The 24,265-nt window shown below is 37.4% G+C and overlaps 1 protein-coding gene across 1 annotated transcript; it reads right to left on the bottom strand.

The window, feature by feature from the left end:
• Nucleotides 1-412: 412 nt before the first annotated feature.
• bcan (brevican) lies at nucleotides 413-23,379 on the bottom strand. Its single transcript, XM_028470450.1, has 17 exons — nucleotides 23,272-23,379; nucleotides 22,134-22,229; nucleotides 15,820-15,902; nucleotides 14,579-14,971; nucleotides 13,954-14,128; nucleotides 13,682-13,809; nucleotides 13,273-13,566; nucleotides 11,673-12,890; nucleotides 9,879-11,405; nucleotides 8,675-9,346; nucleotides 7,884-8,096; nucleotides 5,797-5,901; nucleotides 5,554-5,712; nucleotides 3,570-3,652; nucleotides 3,247-3,391; nucleotides 2,981-3,163; nucleotides 413-1,495 (listed from the first exon to the last, which is right to left on the bottom strand). Exons 2-17 carry the CDS (start codon nucleotides 22,136-22,138, stop codon nucleotides 1,365-1,367), a joined length of 5,514 nt encoding a protein of 1,837 aa, XP_028326251.1. The 5' UTR covers nucleotides 22,139-22,229; nucleotides 23,272-23,379; the 3' UTR covers nucleotides 413-1,364.
• Between the last annotated feature and the right edge of the window lie 886 nt (nucleotides 23,380-24,265).

The raw sequence follows: 24,265 nt of genomic DNA, 5'->3' as shown, positions 1-24,265 counted from the left end.
TGAGCCCAAACACCTCGCTCTTTGATGACGTGTTCCCACTTTGATGACAAATTTGACGCGGCACTGAGCTGGAGAAGCCGCACCTCCAGGAAGCTCTTTGCCGTGATTGACAAGTAAACAAACACGCCCACGAAGGTGAACATTTCAGCGTCCTTCGTGCAGCGCTATGTAATTTCTACAGTCTGTGTATGTACCGGTGAATGCCCCGCCCCAACGCTCTGTCGCGTGTTTATAAAGCAGCATGAGTTCAGCTACGGAGTGGGTGGGAGGAGGAAGTCAATGTCCTGTCTATAGACACGCCCACTCATAAATATGCATAAGTAGGATGCAAATCAGCCTGTTTGTGTAGAGCTGCTCAGAAACTGACTTTTCAGAGGCTAAAACTCTGGAAAACAGGCGAGTTTGGGAAAATAAACCTCAAATACTATGTTTTTGGGGTTCTTAGAACAAAAAGAGATGGGTGAAAAATAGCATGACATGGGACCTTTAAGTAAGTTTTAAAAGAAGTAAAGTAATTTGTTACATTTCTATACCCAATCATTTCTGAGTAAATTATTGAAAAACTTGGTACTTTAAAGCTGATATCTGGAAATTCTGAGAAATCTATGTTTATGTATGATTCTTTTGAAATGTGAAAAAATACCTAACTAGTCTTTTACTATGGTTTACTGCTGTGGTCATTCATATACTTTAATGTATAGAAGTCCCTCCTTCGTCCTATAGACCCATATACAAATGGAAGCAATCGCCGAGTGCACCCAGCCAATAGGCTTAGACTGTAGGGTCTTGTTACGCCTTCAAGACTTTCACCAAAGGTTTTTCCAAACCCCTGACTTTCTATTTTTGATAACAATAAAACCCATTTTGCATTAGAAGGACAGTTTAAACAACTATTCATTGATAGATAACTACAAACTTAATCAGAACTACCTCAAACACCATATATTCAGTCATTTCTCATCTATAATGACAAATCTTTCAAATCATTTGATAGTCTAGAAATTATTCTCCAATATAAAAGATGAAGCTGCACATATTTAAACCCTTTTGATCCAGTGAAGAGTGGTGCTTTTTAGAAATAAATCAATGTATGATGATTGAAATGTACTTTTTGGTCATTAGAGAGCGATATGAGACTGTTTTATCTTGGCAAGACATGAATCCTTCTTTAGAAAGCAGGATTCTAAGAATTATGTTTAATAATGTTCCATCCCAAGTGCAAACACTCATTGTTTTTTTCTATTACATGACTGTAAGTAATGTGCACAGTTTGAAAAGCTGCACAAAGCTAGACGCTCATTTAGGACACAGAAAGATGGTGTGATTAGAAAAACTACTTTTTTGAAATGTAATAAAGGTTTTCCTTAAAATCCCCACTGGAAATTCCAGAAGAGCGATGTAGGTTTCTCTGTGGTTGAACCCTGGACCTCCTCAGCTGGATCCTCCTCAGGCTGCTTAGGATGTGAGGAAACCAAGTGCTCCTCAACAGAATGAACTAGAGATTAAAAAAAAACAGGAAGTAACAACCGCTTTGTAACAATCTTTGAGCAGCATTTGTCTAACAGTAGAATAGCGAGTGGCTGATCAATATTAGCTCCACTTCTTTCAAAGTGTATACAGAAATGTTTCCATTTTCATAATAAACTCTGGTTCCAGTGGTGGACCATAGGTTGCCAATACTGTTTCTCAGCACAAAGTTCCTGATTCCCATCCATCTAAAAGCTATGACTGGTATTTCTGAACATGAGTTTGTATCTTCGTCTAAAATACATGTTGGTTTTCTCCAAGGACTGATCATAGGTGTTAAAGTGTATCTTCTTCTGATTTTCTCAGTGTGTTTCCATGTGATATTCTGTCCAAAGTGGGCATGTCCACATGTTTGCCCTGTGATAGACTGAAATCCTGGACCTAGCATTGCACTCTGAGACTGTGTTTGAAATTGCATACTGACGTACTACTTCTACTAAGTCTGACGTGTCAAAATTAGCATGTAGTACGTTCACATTAGATAGTATGGAAAGAATGAATACGTGAGAAATACCCAGATGTCCTACATCGAGAAATTTTTTAGGCACACTAGTCATACTCAACCGTCCCATGATGCATTGCAATCATCTTCGGACCAGCTTCAAGCAAAAAATCAAACATCCCCTTTTCAAAATAAAAGCATCTCTTCTTGTCTTTTAATAGTTTTTAACCCTTTTGTAAATAGGGCTCTTGTTTTGAAGTTAACCGGAAGTTTAGTCACAATGGAGGTTCTCCGAAAATCTCCGAAATGTCGGCATGTTTCCACGAGTTTTATGGATCAAATAACCACATGTTGAAATTCTACTTGGTCACTTCTTTCTCGCTTAAAATGATTTCAGAACTTTAAAGGATGGTGAATTAACAGAGACCGCTTTTTGTCGTTTTAGGGGCATCTTGGGAAACTTGGAAGTATACTTCAGTGGGACCGGTCCTAATCCTTTTAATCACACTAATAGTATATAGTAGACAGTATATACTTATTGAGTGTGTAATGTGTAGTACATTAGTGTGCCATTTCGAACACAGCCTCAGCCAGCTGCTCACACTCCAGCAACGCCCTGTGACCCTCGAGCACGGGTCCTCAACTACATTTGACCAAGGGTGAGAAGTTTTCAAAGCAAGCCAAAAGCCTAATGTGTCAATTTCATGTTTTTCCAAAGAAGGTGTGTCTTGAACTCTCAATTCCATCCCCGAATTCTCAGGGAAATGAAAAAAAAAGTTTAACAGACCTAGCCAGCAAGCTAACAGATTGCATTCATTGCTAACCTGTAGGATAAGCAGGTGTAGAAAACCAATACAAGACTAATAACTCACACATTCATAACCATAATCCTCGGAAATTGTTACATCAGGTCAGAGTATATAAAAGAAAAACAATAAATGCAAAAAAGTGAAGGTAATAACTATGATATTACACCATAGTAACTGATTGTCTGATATGAGATGAACTCACTTAGTTTGCAAGTAATCAGAGGCTCCTCCCACAGACCACCAGGCAGACATTTGATCACTGGGTTCATCTTCTGTGAAAAACCCTCTTCACAGTAATATCGCACTTTGTCGTTGGTCTCGTAGCGCAACCGCTTTCGACCAAAAACTTTAGCGTGCGTGACTAGTGGGGGCTCGCCACAGGAGGCTGGAAAATAAATAAATAAAACACTCCTCTTAAGAATTTGTGTTTTACAACATAAAGACATGAAAAGGGAAAGCGGGCCTTACAAACGCCCTTCTTGCAGGTGTAGGCCAGGTGATAATTGCAGGGCACGTCACTCCAACGGCCTCCATCGTGCCACACCATGACGGCGCAGTCTTCACCAGACAGGAAGTAGCTGTCAGGTTGGCCTTTGTACCAGTTCTCATAGAGCTGATGAAGAGGAGTGAGAAAGTAAGGTATGAGTATATTTTAAATAAATCTACATGATTGGTAGACTTTGTCCTTTGACCTTGAATACATGGACCATAAATACTTTTCTGGCTCAGACATAAAGAGAGCACAGGAAACCAAAATAAATCAGATAAAGTGGACATAAGGTCAAACTTACCAGTGGGTTTCCATCTGACCAGTGGAAGTCTCCTTCGATCGTCTTATCACTTAATCCAATCCACTGATATTCTCTGTATTTGTCTGAAATAAACAATAAAATGTGTGTTTTTGTGTGGAATGAATAAAAATTATGATACAGTATTCTGTTTATATAATAGGGTACAGTACATCAAATTATGCAATAATAATTTACAGAATGACATTAAATTAAACAGGTACAAACATTAGTTTTTTCTGCTTTATCAGTGTTTCTATATTATTACGAGCGATTATTTTCAGGATAATTCTCAACTTAAAAATGAAAATGACAAACCCCAGTGATATTCAACCCTCCTTGCGTTGGATGATTGGCTGTGAGACATTACTAGGGTAAGGTTTTTCTTTAAAGACATTTATTTTGAAACCCCAAGTGTCGTTTGTCACATTGACTTTGCAGCATTCGTAAAATGTGTGTATACAATAGAGGTAAATGATTAATGGCCGCCTGCTTTAGTTTGTGTAGGTCTCATGTTTACGGTCATAATGTCCCTGATCTGTCAAAGTATCGACTCCACTAGACCTCTGAAGGTGTCCTGTGGTATCTGTTAGAAAAACATTTGTTTCATCCATTTTAGTCTGACTCCTGTCCCACAGAAAACCCATTTGGATGAGATCTGCAAATAGTCCTACAATATGTTCTGGTACAAAATGGAAAAATCAACAAAAACATAAAAGGAGGATAATCCTATTTACATAAAGGATATAACTCTCCCAGCTCCTGTAACACTGTAAAATATGTATTGATCTTTGATGGGAAGAATTTTTGTCCCCTTTTCGACCTCACACTTGCTTTTAAAATAATTTACAGATTTGACTGAGAATGTATGAATGTGATTCCTTAACGCTAACCTAACAGTCAGTGCTTCTGTGCTCACTCGATCCATGACTCGTGTGCACAGAATGAAAACCAGACAGGAATGCTTGATAACATCTCATCCCATCGTTGGCAAAGGAAACATCACATAGTTTTTCTCATGGAAACCCTGATTCAACAGGACGGTCGACATGAAAGGAGATTGTTGTGTCTATGTGGATGAATCTGAGAGGACATTAAAACAAACTCTTCAATGTTTGGGTTTTTTTGGTGTGTGTGTTTTTTTTTTTTTTTTTTTTTTTTTTAGATCAAAAGGATATTTAAGGAGGCTAATCGTGAATGGGATATCTGCATTTTAAACCTAACCATTGAAATATACTGTATAAATGCATTGTTTTATTATTTTCAGAGAATATAAGATAATAATAAAATTAGATTTTTTCATTTGAAATTTAATAGAAATGTAAAAGAATGGGCTGTCCAATTTATAAACTGGTTGTAAATAATCATAGGTAAATATCAATAAAAGCAATAAATAACTTGAATATTTGCATGTCCTGAAGAAAATGCAAGTGAGGATGCAGGTGCCGGCCTGTGTCATTAACCTCACATTAACATTAGCCAGGCATTAGCTAGCATTAGCATTAGCCTAGCATTACCAATAGCCTAGCATTAGCCATCAGACAGCTGAATATTTTAAAAGTTCAATGATTGAAATCCGTTGAAGAACGGTTGAACACCTGAAGTTTAAAGTTGAACTGAATCAAATCAAAATGAATGGGGAAATTTTTGAACAAAAAAATTGATTAAAAAGTTTTTGATATAAGTTACAAATCACAAATGTGCAAGCACCCCTGTGCTTAGTTTTTGACACGTTTTAATATCTTAATTGTCAAAATGGGTCAAACACAAAAGGAGTTGAAACGCACCAAAATTCTGTGATGAAAGAAAAAAACAGATAACATTAGTGAGGATGCCTCCTGCATCTTCACTAATAACCTTTAATTTGATATAATTATTCAATTAAAATAAAAAGAATATCAATGAATATCTGAATTTTGTTTTAATCCCAAATGTATTTACAAACACACAGGTCTCTTTTTAAATAATGTTTTTTTTCTCTTTTTACCATTAATGTAGTCCTGCTCCTCAGGAGTCATAACAGAGAGCAGGTGTCCCCCACACATCCTGCAGTGCTGCTCTGCTGCCTCCCAGCTCTGACGTTTGCTGAAGTGATGATAACAAAAGCCCTGAAACTTCTCCCAGCCCGACTCACACACCTCCAGGTCTGAGACATAATGGAAGCATGTTAGGAACCAGTTTGACTTTAAAAAGTTGTTTGGTTTGAGTAGGTAAATAAAAGGCACCGCACCAGTCTGGCACCAGTCTCCTCCATAACCATGTAAACAAATGCATCTCACTGGTTGATCATCAATGCAGGTTCCTCCATTCAAGCAGGGGTTGTCCTGGCAGGGGTCTGCAGATGGAAGAAATGAGCCATCATTTTCAAATCCATATAATAAGTAAAGTACAGCATTTTACCTCTGAAATAAAACTGGTAACATTTATTTCATAATCTCAAACTAGTCAAACAATCTGAGAGCAGTAAGTATCCACAGATCCTACTTTTCTCAATGTTTTTTTTAACCAAACAAGCTCCAGATGGGTGACATGGATTTTGTTTTTGTTTTTTAACATTATCTAGTTTGGCTTCTGGAGCTTCATGTGTGGAGTTGGCATGTTCTATCTTTGCTGTCTCCAGGTACTGTGGCTTGAAATGAATACTAAACTTTCCAGTGTTTTCTATTTCTATACTCATTTTTCACTTGATAAATAAAAAAACTAAAAACAGAAACATTGTGTTACATCTACATTAAAGCCATAAAGTTCTCACCTTTAACCAATAAACTCAAGCTTTAAAATGCTAGTCTTGCACCGTGGATCTTTTTTTTCCTTTCAGAATAAAAAAAAACCTCAAGCATTTACACAAGCAAGACAACTATCTTGTGTTTTGTTTTTCGTCTCTTTTTTCTGATTTATTTGAATACATATATGTGGGATATTGTGTTCAACGTCACATGAAAAAGATTCCTACAGACACCAGCAGGTGGAGCTAGCATACTATATACTGTACCAAATTGGTTACTGAAGGGACAAACTATGGAGGACCAAACCTGCCAAAATAAACTAAATAACTAGGTAAACGTGGAAAAATAACAAAACGGAAAATTGTAAATGAACGACAAATAAATAAATATAAGTTGAAAAAATACAATGGTTTAAAAAAATAAATAAATATTGTCCAACAATTAAATATAGATTGATAAATAAAAGTGAAAATAAAAAATAAAATACAAATATAATTAATTCTATTTCTTACTTGTATTAATTTAATCATTTATTTTATACATGTACAAAAATATTCATATTCATATTTTTGTTTTGTTTATATTGTTATTATTCTATTCATTTTTTTAAATTTTGGCAGGTTTGGTCCTCCATATTACTTGTAGCCTGGCAATAAGCCACACCCACTTCCTTACTGTATTAAACATCAAATAATACAAGGAGATTAGGATGGATTACAGGTTATATTACTTGACCATTGAGAAACAAAATAGCACATTTAAGGGAACAATTTTCCCTTAAAAAAACAAAAATATACATATATATATAGTAATTAAATTGTTTAGTTTAGAATCTGTCCTTAATCAATAACCAAACTAAGTTCAAACACATAGTGAATAAACACCTTTCAATTCAGACATGTTTTATACTAATGGACATATCCAAATATCTACATAAAAGTAAGAATCAAACCTGCGTACAAGTTACAAATAGTACCTTTAAAAACAAAGGCAGTGACTAATAATTCTAGCTTTAGATTCTGCAACATCACTGCTTTTTACCTTGATATCACACAATTTTGAAGTTATCTAGAGAGTGGCTGAATATCGTCCAACAGATGGTGGCCATATTGAATCGTGATCTATATGCAAGATATAATATTTTAAGCCATTTCATCACAATCCTTGTCCCCAAAAAACTACATTTTGCCACAAAAAGCATGTTTCTACATCTAACAGAATCAAAGTTATGATAAGATTGAAATTCGCAATAGAGATGGCAGCCATCTTGGATCTCTCTCCGAGCACAATTTACAGTATTTTAAGATATATTCTTGAATTATTTGACCTTGATAACCTATAATTTGCCACTGAGATTATACTTCTATGTCAAATAAAACTGAAGTTAATACAAAATATCCAAATTAGGCAATAATGGAATGGCGGCCATCTTGGATTTCTTGATTTTGAGTGGGACCCGTTGGTTTGTCAGCGTGAATCTCATTAAAAATGGATTCAGCATACTATTCTTCCAGAAGTGAACATCTTAGCCTAATATTGCTACATATCTGCCAGGCTATATAACTAGCGTAACTAGTGAGAGCACAAGCACCTGAACTGTTGTCTTTGAAAGCAGACAAAGAGGAATCCATGATGCTCTGCTTTGCCTCTTCTTCACTGAAACCCTCTGGATTCATGGTGGGATCATCTGTGGTCCCATGAGCATGGTCGTCGGTAACAGCTTCATCCACTGTGAATAAATGAACCGGGAACTGGTCTGTGCTGGTCTGCTGCTGGTCTCCTTCTGATCCATGCTCATTCCCATCTGAAACATTGTTAAATTAGATCAGAAACATATTTATCACCCTTTGACTGATTATGTGAATGCTAGCAGTAATTAGCTATAGTATCGAGTGTCATTGTGATAAAATGCAGTTCAACTGTACGTGCTATGGTTAAGTAAGTATATTTCTGTGTATATAGTACATATGACAATAAAAATTCATTATTACTGCTACTTCTAATGTTAGTTTTGTATTATCTTGATTGATAAATACATCTATTCATATAGTTTAGGTAATTAAACAAACTCCAAATTGTAAAAAAAACAAACAAAAAAACTACAAATAAACGTGAAAATGATTTTAATGCAAGATCAATTATGTAATTTCTAAATAGATTTATTTTCTATTTAATCTACTGCCATTTTCTTGATCAACATTTTCTGCTCTTTCTAGTACCAGGTGTTCTCAGGGTTCTTCTGGACAAGAAGAAATTAGATAGTTGGAAAATATGTTTGTTGGGGTAATTTTGAGTATCTTGATTAGGTACATTTAGGGTTACTATGTATGAAATGTGCATTTTCAGGACCATATGACTGTTAACAGAATAAACATATTTTACCAATTGAGTGCACTGCCAGAAGCTCAGTTCCTTCTAAAGTGTGGTCAGACACAGAGAAAGAAGGATCAGAGCTGTATTCCAGCTCAGAACGAAACTCCTGCAGTGTGGAGGAAGATGGCTCTGGTTTCCATGCCGCTGACAGAGTCAAGTGAGGGATCAGTGTAATTTTTATCTCTGAGAGGGAAGATTCATCCGTTTCAGCTTCACCGTTGTTTCCCTTGTCCGTGTGATCCGCTGAGAGATTTGGGTCTGTCTGGAGGTGTTTTACATTTATGTGTGAACTCCCTCCTGAGGATTCACTCTCTCCTGATTTACTGCCTGTGATATTATGACTTTCTTCAAACCCTGCTTCCTGTAGTTCATCCTGAATTTTACTTTCAGGTATGGCAGTTATCACCTCTGGAGAGCTGGCTTCAATCTCAACAGAAAGAGAAGACGAAGTCACAACTGGTTGGGCTTGTAACAAAGGGATCAGGGCTCTGTGTAGGACCGGAGCGTCCACAGTGGAATCTGTGGGAATATCTGTTGGTGAGACTTCTGATGGAAGGATAACTCCAATCAGCTCTATTACATCCATAGCTCCCTCAGAAGTTGTCTTAAATTGTTCATCAGTGTGACTGGCTGAGATGGACATCTCTCTTTCTCCTGATTGGTGATCGGTGGTCAGGTGACCTGAAAAAAAAAAAAAGACTGATTTAAGATGTTTACTTACTGTAAATTAGAGCCAAAAAGTGAAATATCTGTAATAAAGGAAAGCTGCATTGTTAGCTCCCACAAGTTCCATTGATAGCTACATTTATTATTATTATTATTATTATTATTATTATTATCATTATTATTATTATTTATTTATTTATATTTCTAGAAATTAAGATTTAATCCATTTAAAAAGGAATCCATAGTTCCTCAAAGCTGGTTATTTTATTTTTTCTGAGACCAGACATCTTTTCCATAAAATTCAATGAATTATAACAAGAGATTCTGCCATTGGTTGATGTTTAACAATATTTTGTGAGCACTGCAAGGATGGATTGCGATTGGTTTGCCGGAAGAAAGGTCTCACATCAGACACAGATTTGGAAATTGAGGAATCCTACAGTCCAAAATGAAGGAAAGTTTCTCAGTAACTAGAGACCAAAATTGCTGAACTGGGGAACATAAACTTAGGGCATGTGAACAAGTTTACTACTTACAGTTAACACACCTGAATCAAAACCGGGAGCCACTGCCTCAGTGACAGACATGTGAGTTCCATCCAAACTTGGTGTCACTGAGTTTATCATTTCTTCATCCATGTTTTTGTTTTCCTGTTTGGACTGAGCTTCTTCAGCCTCTTGTTCTCCAGAGGACACACGGTGAGATGTTGTCTTATCAGTGATGGACTGTTCTGACTGTCCAACATAAAAAGTGGTGCTATCGCGCTCCTTCAAAGCTGCTAAATGAACAGTATGATCGTCTACAGTGTGACCATCTGTGGAGTCATCATGTAGACTGTGATAATCAACAGTCTGGACAATAACAGTGTGATCATCTGCAGTGTAATCTTCTAAAGTAACAAAATCTACAGTGTGATCTTCTATAGTGTGGTCTTTTAATGAGTGATTTTCTACAGTGTGATGTTCGACAGCATGATCATCTGCACTATGGTCGTCTACAGTGTGATCTTCAAAAGTATGACCATCTTCAGTGTGATCATCTACAATATGATCATATTCTGTGTGACCATCTACACTGTGATCATCTACAGAGTGATTTTCTGCACTGTGGTCATCTATAGTGTGATCATCTAAAGTGTGATCATCTACAGTGTGATCATCTAAAGTGTGATCATCTACAGTGTGATCATCTACAGTGTGAAACTCTACGGTGTGATCATCTGCACTGTGGTCTTCTAATGTGTGATCTTCTACACTGTGATTGTCTATACTGTAGTTGTCTACAGTGTGATGTTCGACAGTATGATCATCTATAGTGTGAACATCTATGGTGTGATCATCTACAGAGTGATCTTTAAACATATGATCAGCTAGAGTGTGATCATCTAATGTGTGATCTTCTACACTGTGGTAGTTAACAGTGTGATCGTCTATAATGTGATTGTCTGTAGTGTCAGCATCTCGGGTGTGAGCATCTATAGTGTGATCATCTATGGTGTGATCATCTAAAGTGTGATGTTCGACAGTGTGAGCATCCACAGTGTGATTTTCTACAATATGATAATCTACAGTGTGATCGTCTATAATGTGAGCATCTACGGTGTGATCATCTGCGCTGTGGTTGTCCATAGTGTGATCATCTACAGTGTGATCATCTACAGTGTGATCATCAACAGTGTGATCATCTACAGTGTGAGCATCTATCGTGTGATCATCTACAGTGTGATCATCTACAGTGTGAGCATCTACAGTGTGATCATCTACAGTGTGAGCATCTACAGTGTGAAACTCTACGGTGTGATCATCTATAGTGTGATCATCTACAGTGTGAAACTCTACAGTGTGATCATCTATAGTGTGATCATCTACAGTGTGATCATCTACAGTGTGATCATCTACAGTGTGAAACTCTACGGTGTGATCATCTATCGTGTGATCACCTACAGTGTGATCATCTACAGTGTGAGCATCTACAGTGTGAGCATCTACAGTGTGATCGTCTACAGTGTGATCATCTACAGTGTGAAACTCCACGGTGTGATCATCTATAGTGTGATCACCTACAGTGTGATCATCTACAGTGTGATCAACAGTGTGATCATCTACAGTGTGATCATCTATAGTGTGATCATCAACAGTGTGAGCATCTATAGAGTGATCATCTACAGTGTGAGCATCTACAGTGTGAAACTCTACGGTGTGATCATCTATAGTGTGATCATCTACAGTGTGAAACTCTACAGTGTGATCATCTATAGTGTGATCATCTACAGTGTGATCATCTACAGTGTGATCATCTACAGTGTGAAACTCTACGGTGTGATCATCTATCGTGTGATCACCTACAGTGTGATCATCTACAGTGTGAGCATCTACAGTGTGAGCATCTACAGTGTGATCGTCTACAGTGTGATCATCTACAGTGTGAAACTCCACGGTGTGATCATCTATAGTGTGATCACCTACAGTGTGATCATCTACAGTGTGATCAACAGTGTGATCATCTACAGTGTGATCATCTATAGTGTGATCATCAACAGTGTGAGCATCTATAGAGTGATCATCTACAGTGTGATCATGTACAATATTATCATTTACAGTGTGATCATCTGCACTGTGGTCATCTAATGTATGATTGTCTACATTGTGATCTTCTATAGTATGATTTTCTACAATATGATCACGCACAGACTGATCATCTATGCTGTGGTTGTCTACAGTGTGATGTTCAACGGTGTGATTCTTTACTGAGTGGCCATCTACACTGTGATTTTCTACAGTGTGATCGTCTATAGTGTGAGCATCTACAGTGTGAGCATCTACAGTGTGACCATCTACAGTGTGAGCATCTATGGTGTGAGCAGCTACAGTGTGAGCATCTATGGTGTGAGCAGCTACGGTGTGAGTGTCTATGGTGTGATCGTCTATAGTGTGATCATCTACACTATGACCATTTACAGTGTGGCTCACTGCTGTATGTGTAAGCACAGCATGGACATCTTCCATATGATCCTCTAAAACAGTCAGATCTTCCTCCCGGTCCATCTCGTTCACATCTGCTCCAGATGTAGCATCAACAACACCATCGAACTTGCCGTCACTCTCAGTCTGATGATGCTTTGTTGACTCTTTCCTTTCTGAACTTCTCTTAAAGTTTGTTGGCACTGAGGAGTCTTCAACTCTTTCTAGTAAAGATGATGGAAGTCCACGAGAACCGCTGTCCATACTTATTGTAGTAGCTGGTTGATATGCCTGTGGGTGGCTGATATCCTTTCCTAATTCCCAGCTGACTATAGTAGAGAGGTGTTCTTCAGATTGAGGAGTCACAGGCTGAGGATGGTCTACAACGAGAAACAGCTGCTCATCATGAGCATTTGGAAGATGAGTGTCCACAGGGAATTGATTCAGTGGATTCACTAACTGGGCTCGCAGAACTTCCCCGAGCTCCTTTATTGTTGCTTCTTCTTGAGGAGAATCAGTTAAGAAAACCTCCTGGCTGATGTCCTCTGGCTCAGTGGCAAGATAATCCTGAGGAGAATCTGTGTGTGGGCTATTTTTACCTGGAGAAGAAATTGCAAGCTGTTACTCATGGTGACAAATTTCAATTGGTAAAACACCTGATGATCCATATATCATTGGTTATCTGATTACACTGTGTATTTTCCATGGGACTTGCCAATGTCTTCAGGTAGGTTCCAAATGAAAGCCTAACACAAATGTGAGTAATTAAAATGTGTCTATTCTATCATGAAATCAGATGCTCCGGAAACCTGTGAAATCCATAGATTTCAAGTTAAATGGTTAAAAAAAATTCAACATCATCTGCTTTCACCTGGATGAACTGCAATCATATCAACTGATGAAGTAAAATATCTAACCTATCATCCGTCTAAGTTCCAGCATCAGATTGAACCAACCCATCCGTATTGAATGCTCTCTTACTTTTAAAGCAGTACACGTCATGCCGAGTGTGACTCTCAGGAAAGCCAGTCTGGTTGGTGTAGCGATAGACGGTTCTCACTCCGGGTTCACCGCCTCCACAGCGTTCCCGTGGGGTGACGATAGGGTAACGCACACTCCCATCAGCCAGCCATCCCGGGCTACAATGGTTTAGTCCATCAGTCCAGGCTGAATAGAGTTGGGCTGTTGTAGCCAGTTCGGCTCCACGACTCAGACAGTAGTCCTTGGCCTCCTGGAGAGAGAACCGTTGTGGAGCAGAGCCATGAAAAACCTCACCTTAAAACAAAAACAATGAGAAAGTGTGGATTAAGTTGCAAAGAGACGTCATGGAAATAAACAGTTCTTCACATTAAAACACTAAAACATTTCAACACAGACTGAGTTGACGTACCATCTACATTCTCCACATAGCAGTAGACATCATAGAGCTCATCAGGCTCTAAAAGCCCATAGTTCCTGACTCCTGGGTGTCCGTCCATATCTCCAAAACAACGTTCTCTTGGCTTCTGAATGGGATACCTGGAGATGGATAACCATTTTAAGCTATCATCATATCATTTTGATATGAGCTTTCCCCAGAGTAACAGTTGCAGTGTGAGATAAGATCAAAAAAGAAACACAGGTCAGCAGAATTGTCTGCTAGAGCATGAACCCTTTCCTCACCTCACTGAGCCATCTGCGAGCCAACCAGCGTCACACTGCTCATATCCACTGTGGTAGGCCGCTAGCAGCTGCTCTGGGGTGGCAATCACTGCACCGATGTGCTCACAGGCACCTCTGGATTGCTCAAAAGTGAAGGCATACCGACTGGAAGCATCACGGTAATGAAACACCACACCTTTAAAACAAAGAGGAAGAGCTGTGTAAATACTGGAACATGCTCAAATCACATTAGAGTAAAGGTATTCTTCCATTTTATTTAGGGTGAAGATTGTATTTTATTGGTTTATTTGAAAGGGGACAGTGTAATTTCATATAACCCATGAACAAACATGGTTTAAAAAAAGCCAGAATTAGCCAGGAGACTATTTTTCATCTGTAGTCCCCTGGCCAAGATGTAAAAAGGCATTAAAATGTGGGTTTGTCTGGGGGGTGATCTAGATTATGAATGTAGTATATACGGTGCACCGCTCATCTCCATCCACCCTATTTAATAGCACTTCATACATTCACTAAACACATACATTCACTCAGGGGATAGGGAAGTGCCTCTCCATTGGGGAATGGAGAGGCACCATAACAGGGCCTGTCGGGTGGGGGCCCGGCCCCTCTGTTGATGATTTCTCACCTTTGACCTTGACATGGACCACATCATCGGCGTCCTCCAGGCCCTGCTGCACCTCACAGCGGTAGAAACCTGTGTCGTTCTGCCTCAGGCTCTCCAAGCGCAGGCTGAGGTCGGCGGGTGAGTATGCGTAATTCAGCAAATAGGCTCGATCTTTGTAGTCCTCGCTAACTCTCACCCTGTCACCACAAGCCACCAGAATCTCCGATTCACTATCTTGACTCAGGATGGTCCATTTTACACGGGGGACCGACAGCACAGCATGGCGTCCGTTGGAGGACGGGGATGGAGGCGGGTGGGCCAGAGACACCAGGCAGGGTAAAGTCAAGGAGCCGCCAAGCACAGCATGCACAGGAGGGTCAATGGGGATGGTTACGTGGAGAAGCCTTAAATCATCTGAAACAAGACGGCAACAATATGTGAACCAATGCTTATTTTTTACAGCCATGTGGTTTTATGTCCCTGGTGTCAGGACATTGTTAAAGACTGAAAGGCTGAGTGAATTGGAGTGGGTCGTTCTTTTCATTCTAAAGGTGGCTCAGTTTGATACAACTTTTATCTGTATGTCAAAGTGCCTTGGGCAAGACACAGAATGCAAAGGTTCTATAAAATGACAGATTTGTTCTCGCCAACTGAATGTCTGATATTGTGAAATGGTAAATTCACTTGATTTATATAGCACTTTATGACCACCAAAGTAGTACCAATATCAGCTCATTCACCCATTCACACACCAATGGGACAGAGCTGCACTGCAAGGTGGCCATTGGAAGCAACTTAGGATTCAGTATCTTGCCCAAGGACACTAGGACACATGGACAGATATAGGCCTGGGAACGAACCCTAAACCTCTTGATCAGAGGGGGACCCCTCTACCACCTGGTCGCCCACTTATCACTTATTTCTATAAGGAGTATGAGCTCGGTATCACATCCGATAAAGAGGCACATCTCTAATACCAAGTGCTTTGAAACTACTTCAGTGGTAACAAAGTGTGTATTATACTGTCTGTATGTGAACCTGCAGTCTAATGTTAGAGTTCCATATCCTTGTGCTGATTAACCTTGTTCTATTCTACTGGACCCTCCTTGAAAATGTCCCCTCACATTTTTGCGCACATCAGCAAAACCAAGAAAAACAAGACGTGCCCACCATCCTAAACTGTCAGAGGTCACACATGATTTAATAAATGGGTGGGTGGGTGATGGTGAGAAGGTGGGGGTTGGAGAAGGATGGCTGCATACCTGGTTCATGGTGGGAGGTGGAGGACGAGGGCAGGACGAGCAGACAGATGGTACACAGCAGCACAGCTGGAGGCTCAGTTAGTCTGTTGATATAAGACAATGTTTGGAGAGAAATGCAAATCTGATGATATAGATAAGAGCTCATGCAACAGTTGAAATCCCACTGGTCACATTTGAGCCATTGAGTCTTTTATCAGTGCAGCTCAAACATCCACATTTGTCAAACTCAAGGCCAAATCTAGAACATCACAGCAACCAATCAGGTTTATAATCACATGGAAACATAAATGACTAAGTAAACATCATGGCCTTCATTTATTAAACAAATGTACGGCAGGAAGCCGTGCGTATGCAAATTTCCAAGCAAGCTTTGGCATTTAGACATTTTTACGTGAATGAAAAGCTACGATCAGATCTCACATCGGGTCTGAGCTCATGTACGCAAACTTGTGTGGACTGCAATGCAGGATGCTGATTTCTATCTCAGAAAAGTTTATTTTCTTTTGTTTGTTTGTTGTTTCTTCTCTTTTGCCCTGAGTGGGCGAGGCCTCCAAACCAGGAATATTTAAGGGTGTAACATGTTGATGACTATCAATTTAAGCTGCCACATTCATCATCACCTGATCATTTGTACACTGGGATTGGTCAGATGTAGAGAATTGTTTCATAAATTCGTAAAAAATTAATAAATTGCAATAAAATGTGGAACACGGATTGGATAAAACTAATTTGGGTAATTGAGGAATCAATTCGACACAATTCAAACTGATCCTGAATCAGTATATTGATCTAATCCCCTGCCAAAATGTTATAGAATCGTCCATGGCATAAGGTCTATTTATGTTTAAACATTTTGTCAAAATTTGTTTATTACTATTGATGTAATCCAGGTAACAGACAAACAAACAAATTAAGAAATACCAGTGAAAGTATTACCTCCTTAGTGGAGGTAATGATCCAGCATAGCACAATAATGTTAAAAGGTCTTTTTTCAGAAATGCTCAGGTCAATGGGTTCTGGCCCATGTGAAATCAAACTGTGTTAAATGTGGTCTCTGAACATGCCTGAGTTTGATTTCCCTGGTCTAATCAACCAGTTGTTGTTCTCTGCAAGAGTTTGGCTGGTTTGGATTCGTTGTTTTTGTTTTTTTACTGCCTCCTTTTTCTATTAACCAAATAAAAAACTCCTTCTCATTCAACTCACCCTCCTCACAACTCGCTCAGGGTCCAGAGTAATTTCCCGCACACACATTCAATTTAGAAACTTCTGTATTAAGCTGAAATACACATTTTTGTTTTGTGGGGGGAACCACACCCTTTTCAAACATGCAAATCTATATTTCAAAGAGTACTGGACAGAATAAAAGGCAAGGCTTTAAGCTGAAAGGCAGTCCCATCAGGTTTCCCACAACTCAGAATGGTTTCATTATGGTTTCCAATACCAGTCGGTAACATCTCATAAAAATACACTTTGAAAACTATTTGAACTGGCACACTCAAATTCTTCCATTAGGGGAAACTTAAAGTCATTATTCCTTTAAAGATACCACACTGTTTAGCCTGAATAATTTATATTTCTGAAGAAAAGATTCACACTGTCTAATTAAGTCCTTTAAAACAGTGAAAAGTCGACAGCCTGAGTGTCCTTAGAGCATTCTGGCTGCTGTGATTCAGACTTCAGAAGCTGTGTGGTGTGACCAGAATCCTGATTCACTCAAGAAAAAAAAAGTTGGACTGAAGCTCAACCACGAACATAGGCATTGAAGCACCAAACACATTTTTAAAGATGAATAAGCATTGAGAAATGGTAAGATATTTTCCCCTCTGGAAAAAAACAAAAAAACATAGCCCCAGACAACATGAGATTTGCAAAGTGAGACAATGGCAGAGGATGTTTGACCAACTCGTGTTCAAGCAAAGGTCACCCGAGGATGAGGTTTGGGCGAATGACAGAAAAGGAGCTGAATGACTTTCCTAAAGGTCGGCAGTAGAGTTTGAAACTTCACCCAGTGCATAATGAAAAAGGAGCTTCTTCAATAGCAGTGATTATTTATATAGGATTCTTTAAATTGGACATAAGTTTATTATCTTATGAAGTAAGGGTGCAAGAAAAAATTTATTTGGTGACATATTGCGATATTTCACTGCGCGATTATCGAATCGATCCCCCCAAAAAAAGTCCAAATCAATTTTTTAAGGTTCAAAGTTTAAGGTTCAAGGTTTTTTATTGTCATTTTCATGTTTCCATAAAAACGAAATAGTTTTTTTCGGGGCCAGCAGCTTACAACACAATAAATATTAATGGAAATATAGTGCAATATAAACATAATACAACAGAAAAGAATACTAGAAATAAATAAGAAAGCACAAGTACAGTAAAAATAAGATTGCATAAAAAACATTGAATTGCGCAGCTTGTAAAATCATGATATATATCGCAATGTATATCAAATTGTTTAGTATCGGGATATATCGTACAGTGACATAAATCGTGAATCGCATCCTATTGTCAGATTCATGGCAATGCACATCTCTATTATGAAGTGACTCAATTTGTGAATTTGTTTCAGTGAAAACATGCAAACTCTGCTCCAAGAGGAAAAAAGGCCTAACCTCTAAATGACCTCTTTTCTAGACTTGGGTTCACTTTTGAAAAAAAGATGACCGCCTTCACTGCATGTGCCTCAACATGTGCCCCATGGTAAAACCTTTCTAAATCTACTCCCAAATCATCTTATGAATGTTACTGCATGGGATTTCACCTGTTTGGCAGCAGTGTGATATTTATCCAATCCAAACACTAAGTTTGACCCTTTACCTTCTTCCTCCTCCTCCTCTTTCTTCTTCTAGGAAACCCTGTACTGCAACTCTTATCAATTAGGGCATCTTTTAAAATTTATTTATAGGTAAGAAAGAGGCTTTGGTTTTTTTCAACCAAAGAACTAAGTTTTTGAATGCAAACAAATATTTGACACCCAAAATTGCATTTATACACTTTATTTTTTGATTGAACAAAGCAATATTTTTGGGAATGAATAAGACACAAATGTCCTCCCCATAATATGGCCTAAACACATTACAGGTCTTTTATTTATTTATTTATTTTTTTTAATCAAATTTAAAAAAAAATCTTCAATAAAAACAAAACATATTTTAACAAAGATAATAAGTGTTCCAATGCGAAAACCAGATTTGAAACCATATTATGATAAAATAAAAGTCATGAAAAAGTTATCATTTTTTAAAGTTTAAAGTGCCTGTTACAATACAATATGGGCAAAGGATAAACACTAAAAACAGTGCCTTTTTATTTAATTACCAAGATTATAATCTGAAGATATATACATTATTAGCATACGCAGTGTTTGCACCCCCATAGTGGTCCAAAGTTTTCATTACAGTTTTCCCAAATTCTATCAAAAAATAAAACTCTTAATATAATTTATATAAATAATAATAATATAAATTGATTCTAACGTACATAAACACATTACTACATTACATTCGTTTCATGTCATAGATGTTAGTTCAACCTCAGGTCTAAAATTTCAGTGAAATGGTCTCAGACTTTTGAGACTTTAGGTTGGTTCTTCTTCTGTTGTGCAACAAAAATGAAGCAAAAAGCAGCCGACGGTCTGATTTTATCATGAATTTACAACATTAAATGATATGTCGACGCAACTTTTTGTAGTCATTATTAATTATGTTACTAATCATTTTTGCATTACTGTATTTACACACATCTTGAGACGGTCTATATATATTTAATTCTATTTTTTCTTTTGCCCCCCCTGGAAAGAATCTCAAAATCCACCTTTGATTATCAATGCAAAGAAATAAGTCATGAATGATTCAGTTGCGTTATAAATATATTTAATTATGTATTAAAATCAGTTCATTGAAATGAGTGGAGTGAAACTAAAAGTGTTTTAAAAGCTGACTGCATCCCCTGTGTCACTTGTTCACTGAGAATGGATGTTGAGTCACTTCCTGAGTCATGATTGAAGCAGCTCTCCCTCCCCGCGCTGCACGTCTCTGCTTTCTCACAACAACAATAACTACCACCACCACACGTCACCCTGTTCCTGCCCCACAGCAGCACCCAGAGCAATAGAGAACTCTGAGCAAACAGGGCGACATAGAGGAATAAAGAGGCTGAGAGAGAGAGAGAGAGAGAGAGATGTCCAGTTCACAGGAACCAATCTACCATCATTCACACTCATCCAGCAGCATCTCTCATCTCGCTCATCAACGATCACGAGCTGACTTCATGTGTTACAAAGCAAAAACTCTGACATCTACAGCAAAAACGAGAATTTACACACACGCACATATAAAAAACAGTGGCTGTTTGTGAGATGTTTGTGTGTGTGTGCCACAAGCTGATTAGACCCAACTGTGAGAACGGCTTACATTTCAAACAGGGATTTGAAAAAGAAAAAAAAAACATAAGTAAACAGAAAACTAGTACTAAAAACTTAGTTTTGCTAAGATAAGTCTAAAAAATTTATCAAAAATGGCTACAAAAACACACATTTTCAGTGTTGTAGTTTTGCCTTGGGACTATGTACTCAATGTAAAATCCTAATAAGTGTAAATGGTCTCTGGTTGCTATTAAACCACTATAAACTTCATGTCAATTTTAAATTCAGCCAAAGCTGTCGGGAACCTATAGTTAACATGCATGTTCTTCTTTCTTTCTTTTTCATTTATTAAAAATTGAGCCTCTGGTCAATCAAAATGTTTGACAGTGAAAACAATCATGTAAACATATACTATATGAATACATTTTCAAGATTTTTTTTTTTAAAATGACAACACTTATAAGTATATGATGTTTGGAAAATGTCCAAATTTTATCTCAAAAACTAATATTTTTTACAGTGTTTTGAATTTTGCTCTCATGAACAATTGAATCAGTGCAAACAATGTTCTTCTAAACATCAGTTTAGCACACAAATCACTGTTTAAAACAAACATCTCCGTGCTGTCTAGATGCAATTTTGTCTTAATTTTTGACAGCTGTTTGACATCTGCCTTTAGGTGCTAACAGCTGCTGGCTTGCACACAGATGACTGGCTTAGTTAATTATTGTGACACTTTTATTTGCTTAACAACTCAGTAACAGAGAAGATGTTTCATCAATAAATAGTTGTGGATTCATTATTTGTTTGACTTATTGATTTGTTGACTTGCCAGATACTGTTTGTTCAAGCCTCAACTGATGTAAAATGCACTTTAGAGTCACATGTCACATGTTTTCATCATCCTATACACAAATACAGATTAGTGATTTCATTTGAACTAGATTTGTATTTGAAAAAGTTTAAAGGTATTGTAGACAATGCTTAGAAAAGAAACGCCCTCTCCACTTTTTGAGAAAAATACGCATGCGCAACACACCTACATGTGCGGGAAAGCATGCACGAGCCCGGTCTTCCTCGTGTACTCTGTTTACAAGTTAATGTGGACATCGGTCATACAAACTTACTTACCAAAAACAAGATTTGCACTTTCCCCACTATGTCAGACTTGCCACCAGCAAGTGAAAATCCATTTTCAAAGAACCTGGTGCGCACCGAGCACGAGCACATACGACGGCCTTACGTAAACATGATTGACAATTAGGAGGACCAAAAGTCTTTATGAACCACCCGGAAGTTATATCTTTAAGTATAGAATACAGTCGTTTGATGTGTATTGTGTGTGATACGTTGTTTTTAAAACATTTAAAAATATAATTTTAATCAGTAATTGTGTTTTTTTTTTAAACCAATTATTACTAGACATTTCAAGCGACCACATTTTAATTCCAGGCGACTCCACATGGGGTCACGACACCAAGGTTGAAAAACAGTCCTACATTCTATGTAGCTCAGAATTTCAATAATAATAATAATTACAATGATATTACATTACATTGAGCTAACCAATGTTCCAATATAAAATGGTTTAGATTTCACATTTTACCACATTAAGTGTGAGTTTTTCCAGAGTGGAAAACGCATTTAAAAACATCCTAATCTTTGCAATAAACACCAAGCACTGATTCAAATATCTCTCTTAGTTCACAGACGACACAGAATTTTTTTTTAAATCTCTATGTCCGTGTGTTCATGTGTGTAGATGCTGTAGCATGTGGTAATAATGAGATATTTGACATGCATTACACAGCTTGATATCGCACAGACATCATTTTTTATCGCGTTTCATCTAAAATGAGAATCCCAGAGCATCACAGAGGGTGTGTAATGTAATATTAGTCATTCATAATAACTTTAATGAAACAAGCGCCACGGACAGAGAAAGACTTACTTCATTTTCAGCCGAAGGAGTTCCGAGTTTTGCCGAAAATGAACGAAGGGTTTCGGGCAGGTGCAGGAGGAGCTCGTGACGCCAGGAAGAGGCGAGCTGATAGAGAGAGAGAGAGAGGAGAGAGAGTGAGGAAGAGGAGGCTTTAAAAGACCTGAATAACCCCACCTTCCTCCTCCTCTTCCTCCTAATAGGAAACCCTGGACTGCAATGAGTCAGTTGGAGTGATTCTAAATAAAGAAACATTTACTAATTAAGGCATTTTTAAAAATATATTTAAAGGTAAGAAAGGGACCTTTTTTTTTTTTTTTTTTTTTGTTTTTTTTTTTACTGTAATAAATCAACTTCAATCATAAAACGTTTTTCAACCAAAGAAAAAAAGTTTTCGAATGCAAACAAATATTTGGCATCCGAAAATTGGGCATTTTTTAAAACACTTTTCTAATTGATCAAATAATATTTTTTAGGAATGAATAATAAAGACACAAATGATCCGACCTATAATATGGCCTAAACACTAAATAGATACACAGAAAAAAAAGATCAAATCAAAGAAAAAGTGTCCCAATGTAATTGTTTAGGTGTTTTCTCCACTGGTTGAATTTTTTTTTTTTTTAATTGAAGTGCATTTGTTTTAACTTCAAATATTTTTATTAAATGATAAAGACACATATCTAGCTCCACAGAAAAACTAATTATTCATTATAGGAGTGACTCCTTTTCTGATGAAGGACAATACAAACACTAAACAGCAATCATTACATGACGATCACTGTCCATGACTATACTTGGCCGCATATAAAAATAGATTTTTTATTTTCCAACCTTCATCTGAGGTAATTTTGACTGCAGATTAAACATCAAATTAACAGCAGTTCAAACAAAAAACAGATAATCCTGTTGTTCAAAGGGGGAAAGATGAAGTTAATAAAACGTATCTAGGCCTATCCCTCCATTGTTGCTTTCCTTTTCTTTTTTTTTTTGTTCCATTAATTCAATTAGTTAGATTAAGCATGTAGGAAAGCAAAATAGATGAAAATAAAAGACAAAATGTATCAGGAAAAAAAAAACTTAATTGTGATAAGTTTCTCTCTTGCATCTATTCAGAATGTGACTTGTATAAAATGTGTTTGAAACTCACTTTAAGGATTGATTTTCATGTTAGTAGTTGGTTCTTCATTCTGGAGTCAGCCACCTAAAGGACATTTTAAAATGTGATGTTAATTAATAACATTCTTGTTTCCCTTTCAGCATCACTCGTGTTGATACATCTACATTTTTCCTTCATGTTCTGAAACTGCGCTGCTGCCTTCCCTGCCACGACTCGCATGTAAAAAGGCGGAGGTCAAGGAAACATCAAAGGACACATCAAAGTGATGGGCAGATGCCTCTGATGAAGACTAGCAGTTGAAAGTGAATTTCCTAAGGAATGGACGTCTGAATAAATTATATATTTATGAAAATTAGATATAGTGGTGTAATTTGGTATTTTTAAGTTTGCTATATTACATATTTTTTTTCTATACCTTTTGGAGGGATAAGAGGTTACATATCAGAAATCATTATCTGACGCATATTAATATTCTTTAATTATATGCTTTGTACAAAAGAAAGAAAATGATAATGTAGAGTATTTTAAAAAGTTATTATATAACTATAAATGCTAAATAAATCTTGCTGTGTTCTTTTTCATCTGATATTTATTAGTGTCCCACTGGGCAGCTCTTTCATAACAGTATCAAAGCTACATGTGCACCAACCCTAGCTGTGCTCACTGTGGGATTCTGCATGTTTAACCACCAATGTGCAAGTAGGACAAATTCCTAATGGATTGACCATAGGTAATAAAAAGAGAATTATCCACATGGGGCTGATGCATCATGAGATGTGTGTGAAAAGGTCACTCTACCTCCAATAACTAGATCCAGGGGGGCAGTAAATTCCATCAAACTAATTCTGCTTTGCGTAATGAGAGCAGCAGGATCCTCTGATGTTTTATGACTTTTTAAATACAGAACTGGATGACTGAATGTTCTTTTAAGATCCAATTTCAAAAGTTTAAATGTACGTTTTTATAATCAAACTTGATCTTGTATTTCTAAAAGTGTATCATAATTCTCATCCAGCTAGTAAAT

This window comes from Gouania willdenowi, chromosome 16, assembly GCF_900634775.1.
Source record: "Gouania willdenowi chromosome 16, fGouWil2.1, whole genome shotgun sequence".
Classification (NCBI taxonomy): domain Eukaryota; kingdom Metazoa; phylum Chordata; class Actinopteri; order Blenniiformes; family Gobiesocidae; genus Gouania; species Gouania willdenowi.
The sequence above is the reverse complement of the archived record's forward strand: the minus strand, read 5'-3'. Positions and strand labels throughout refer to the sequence as shown.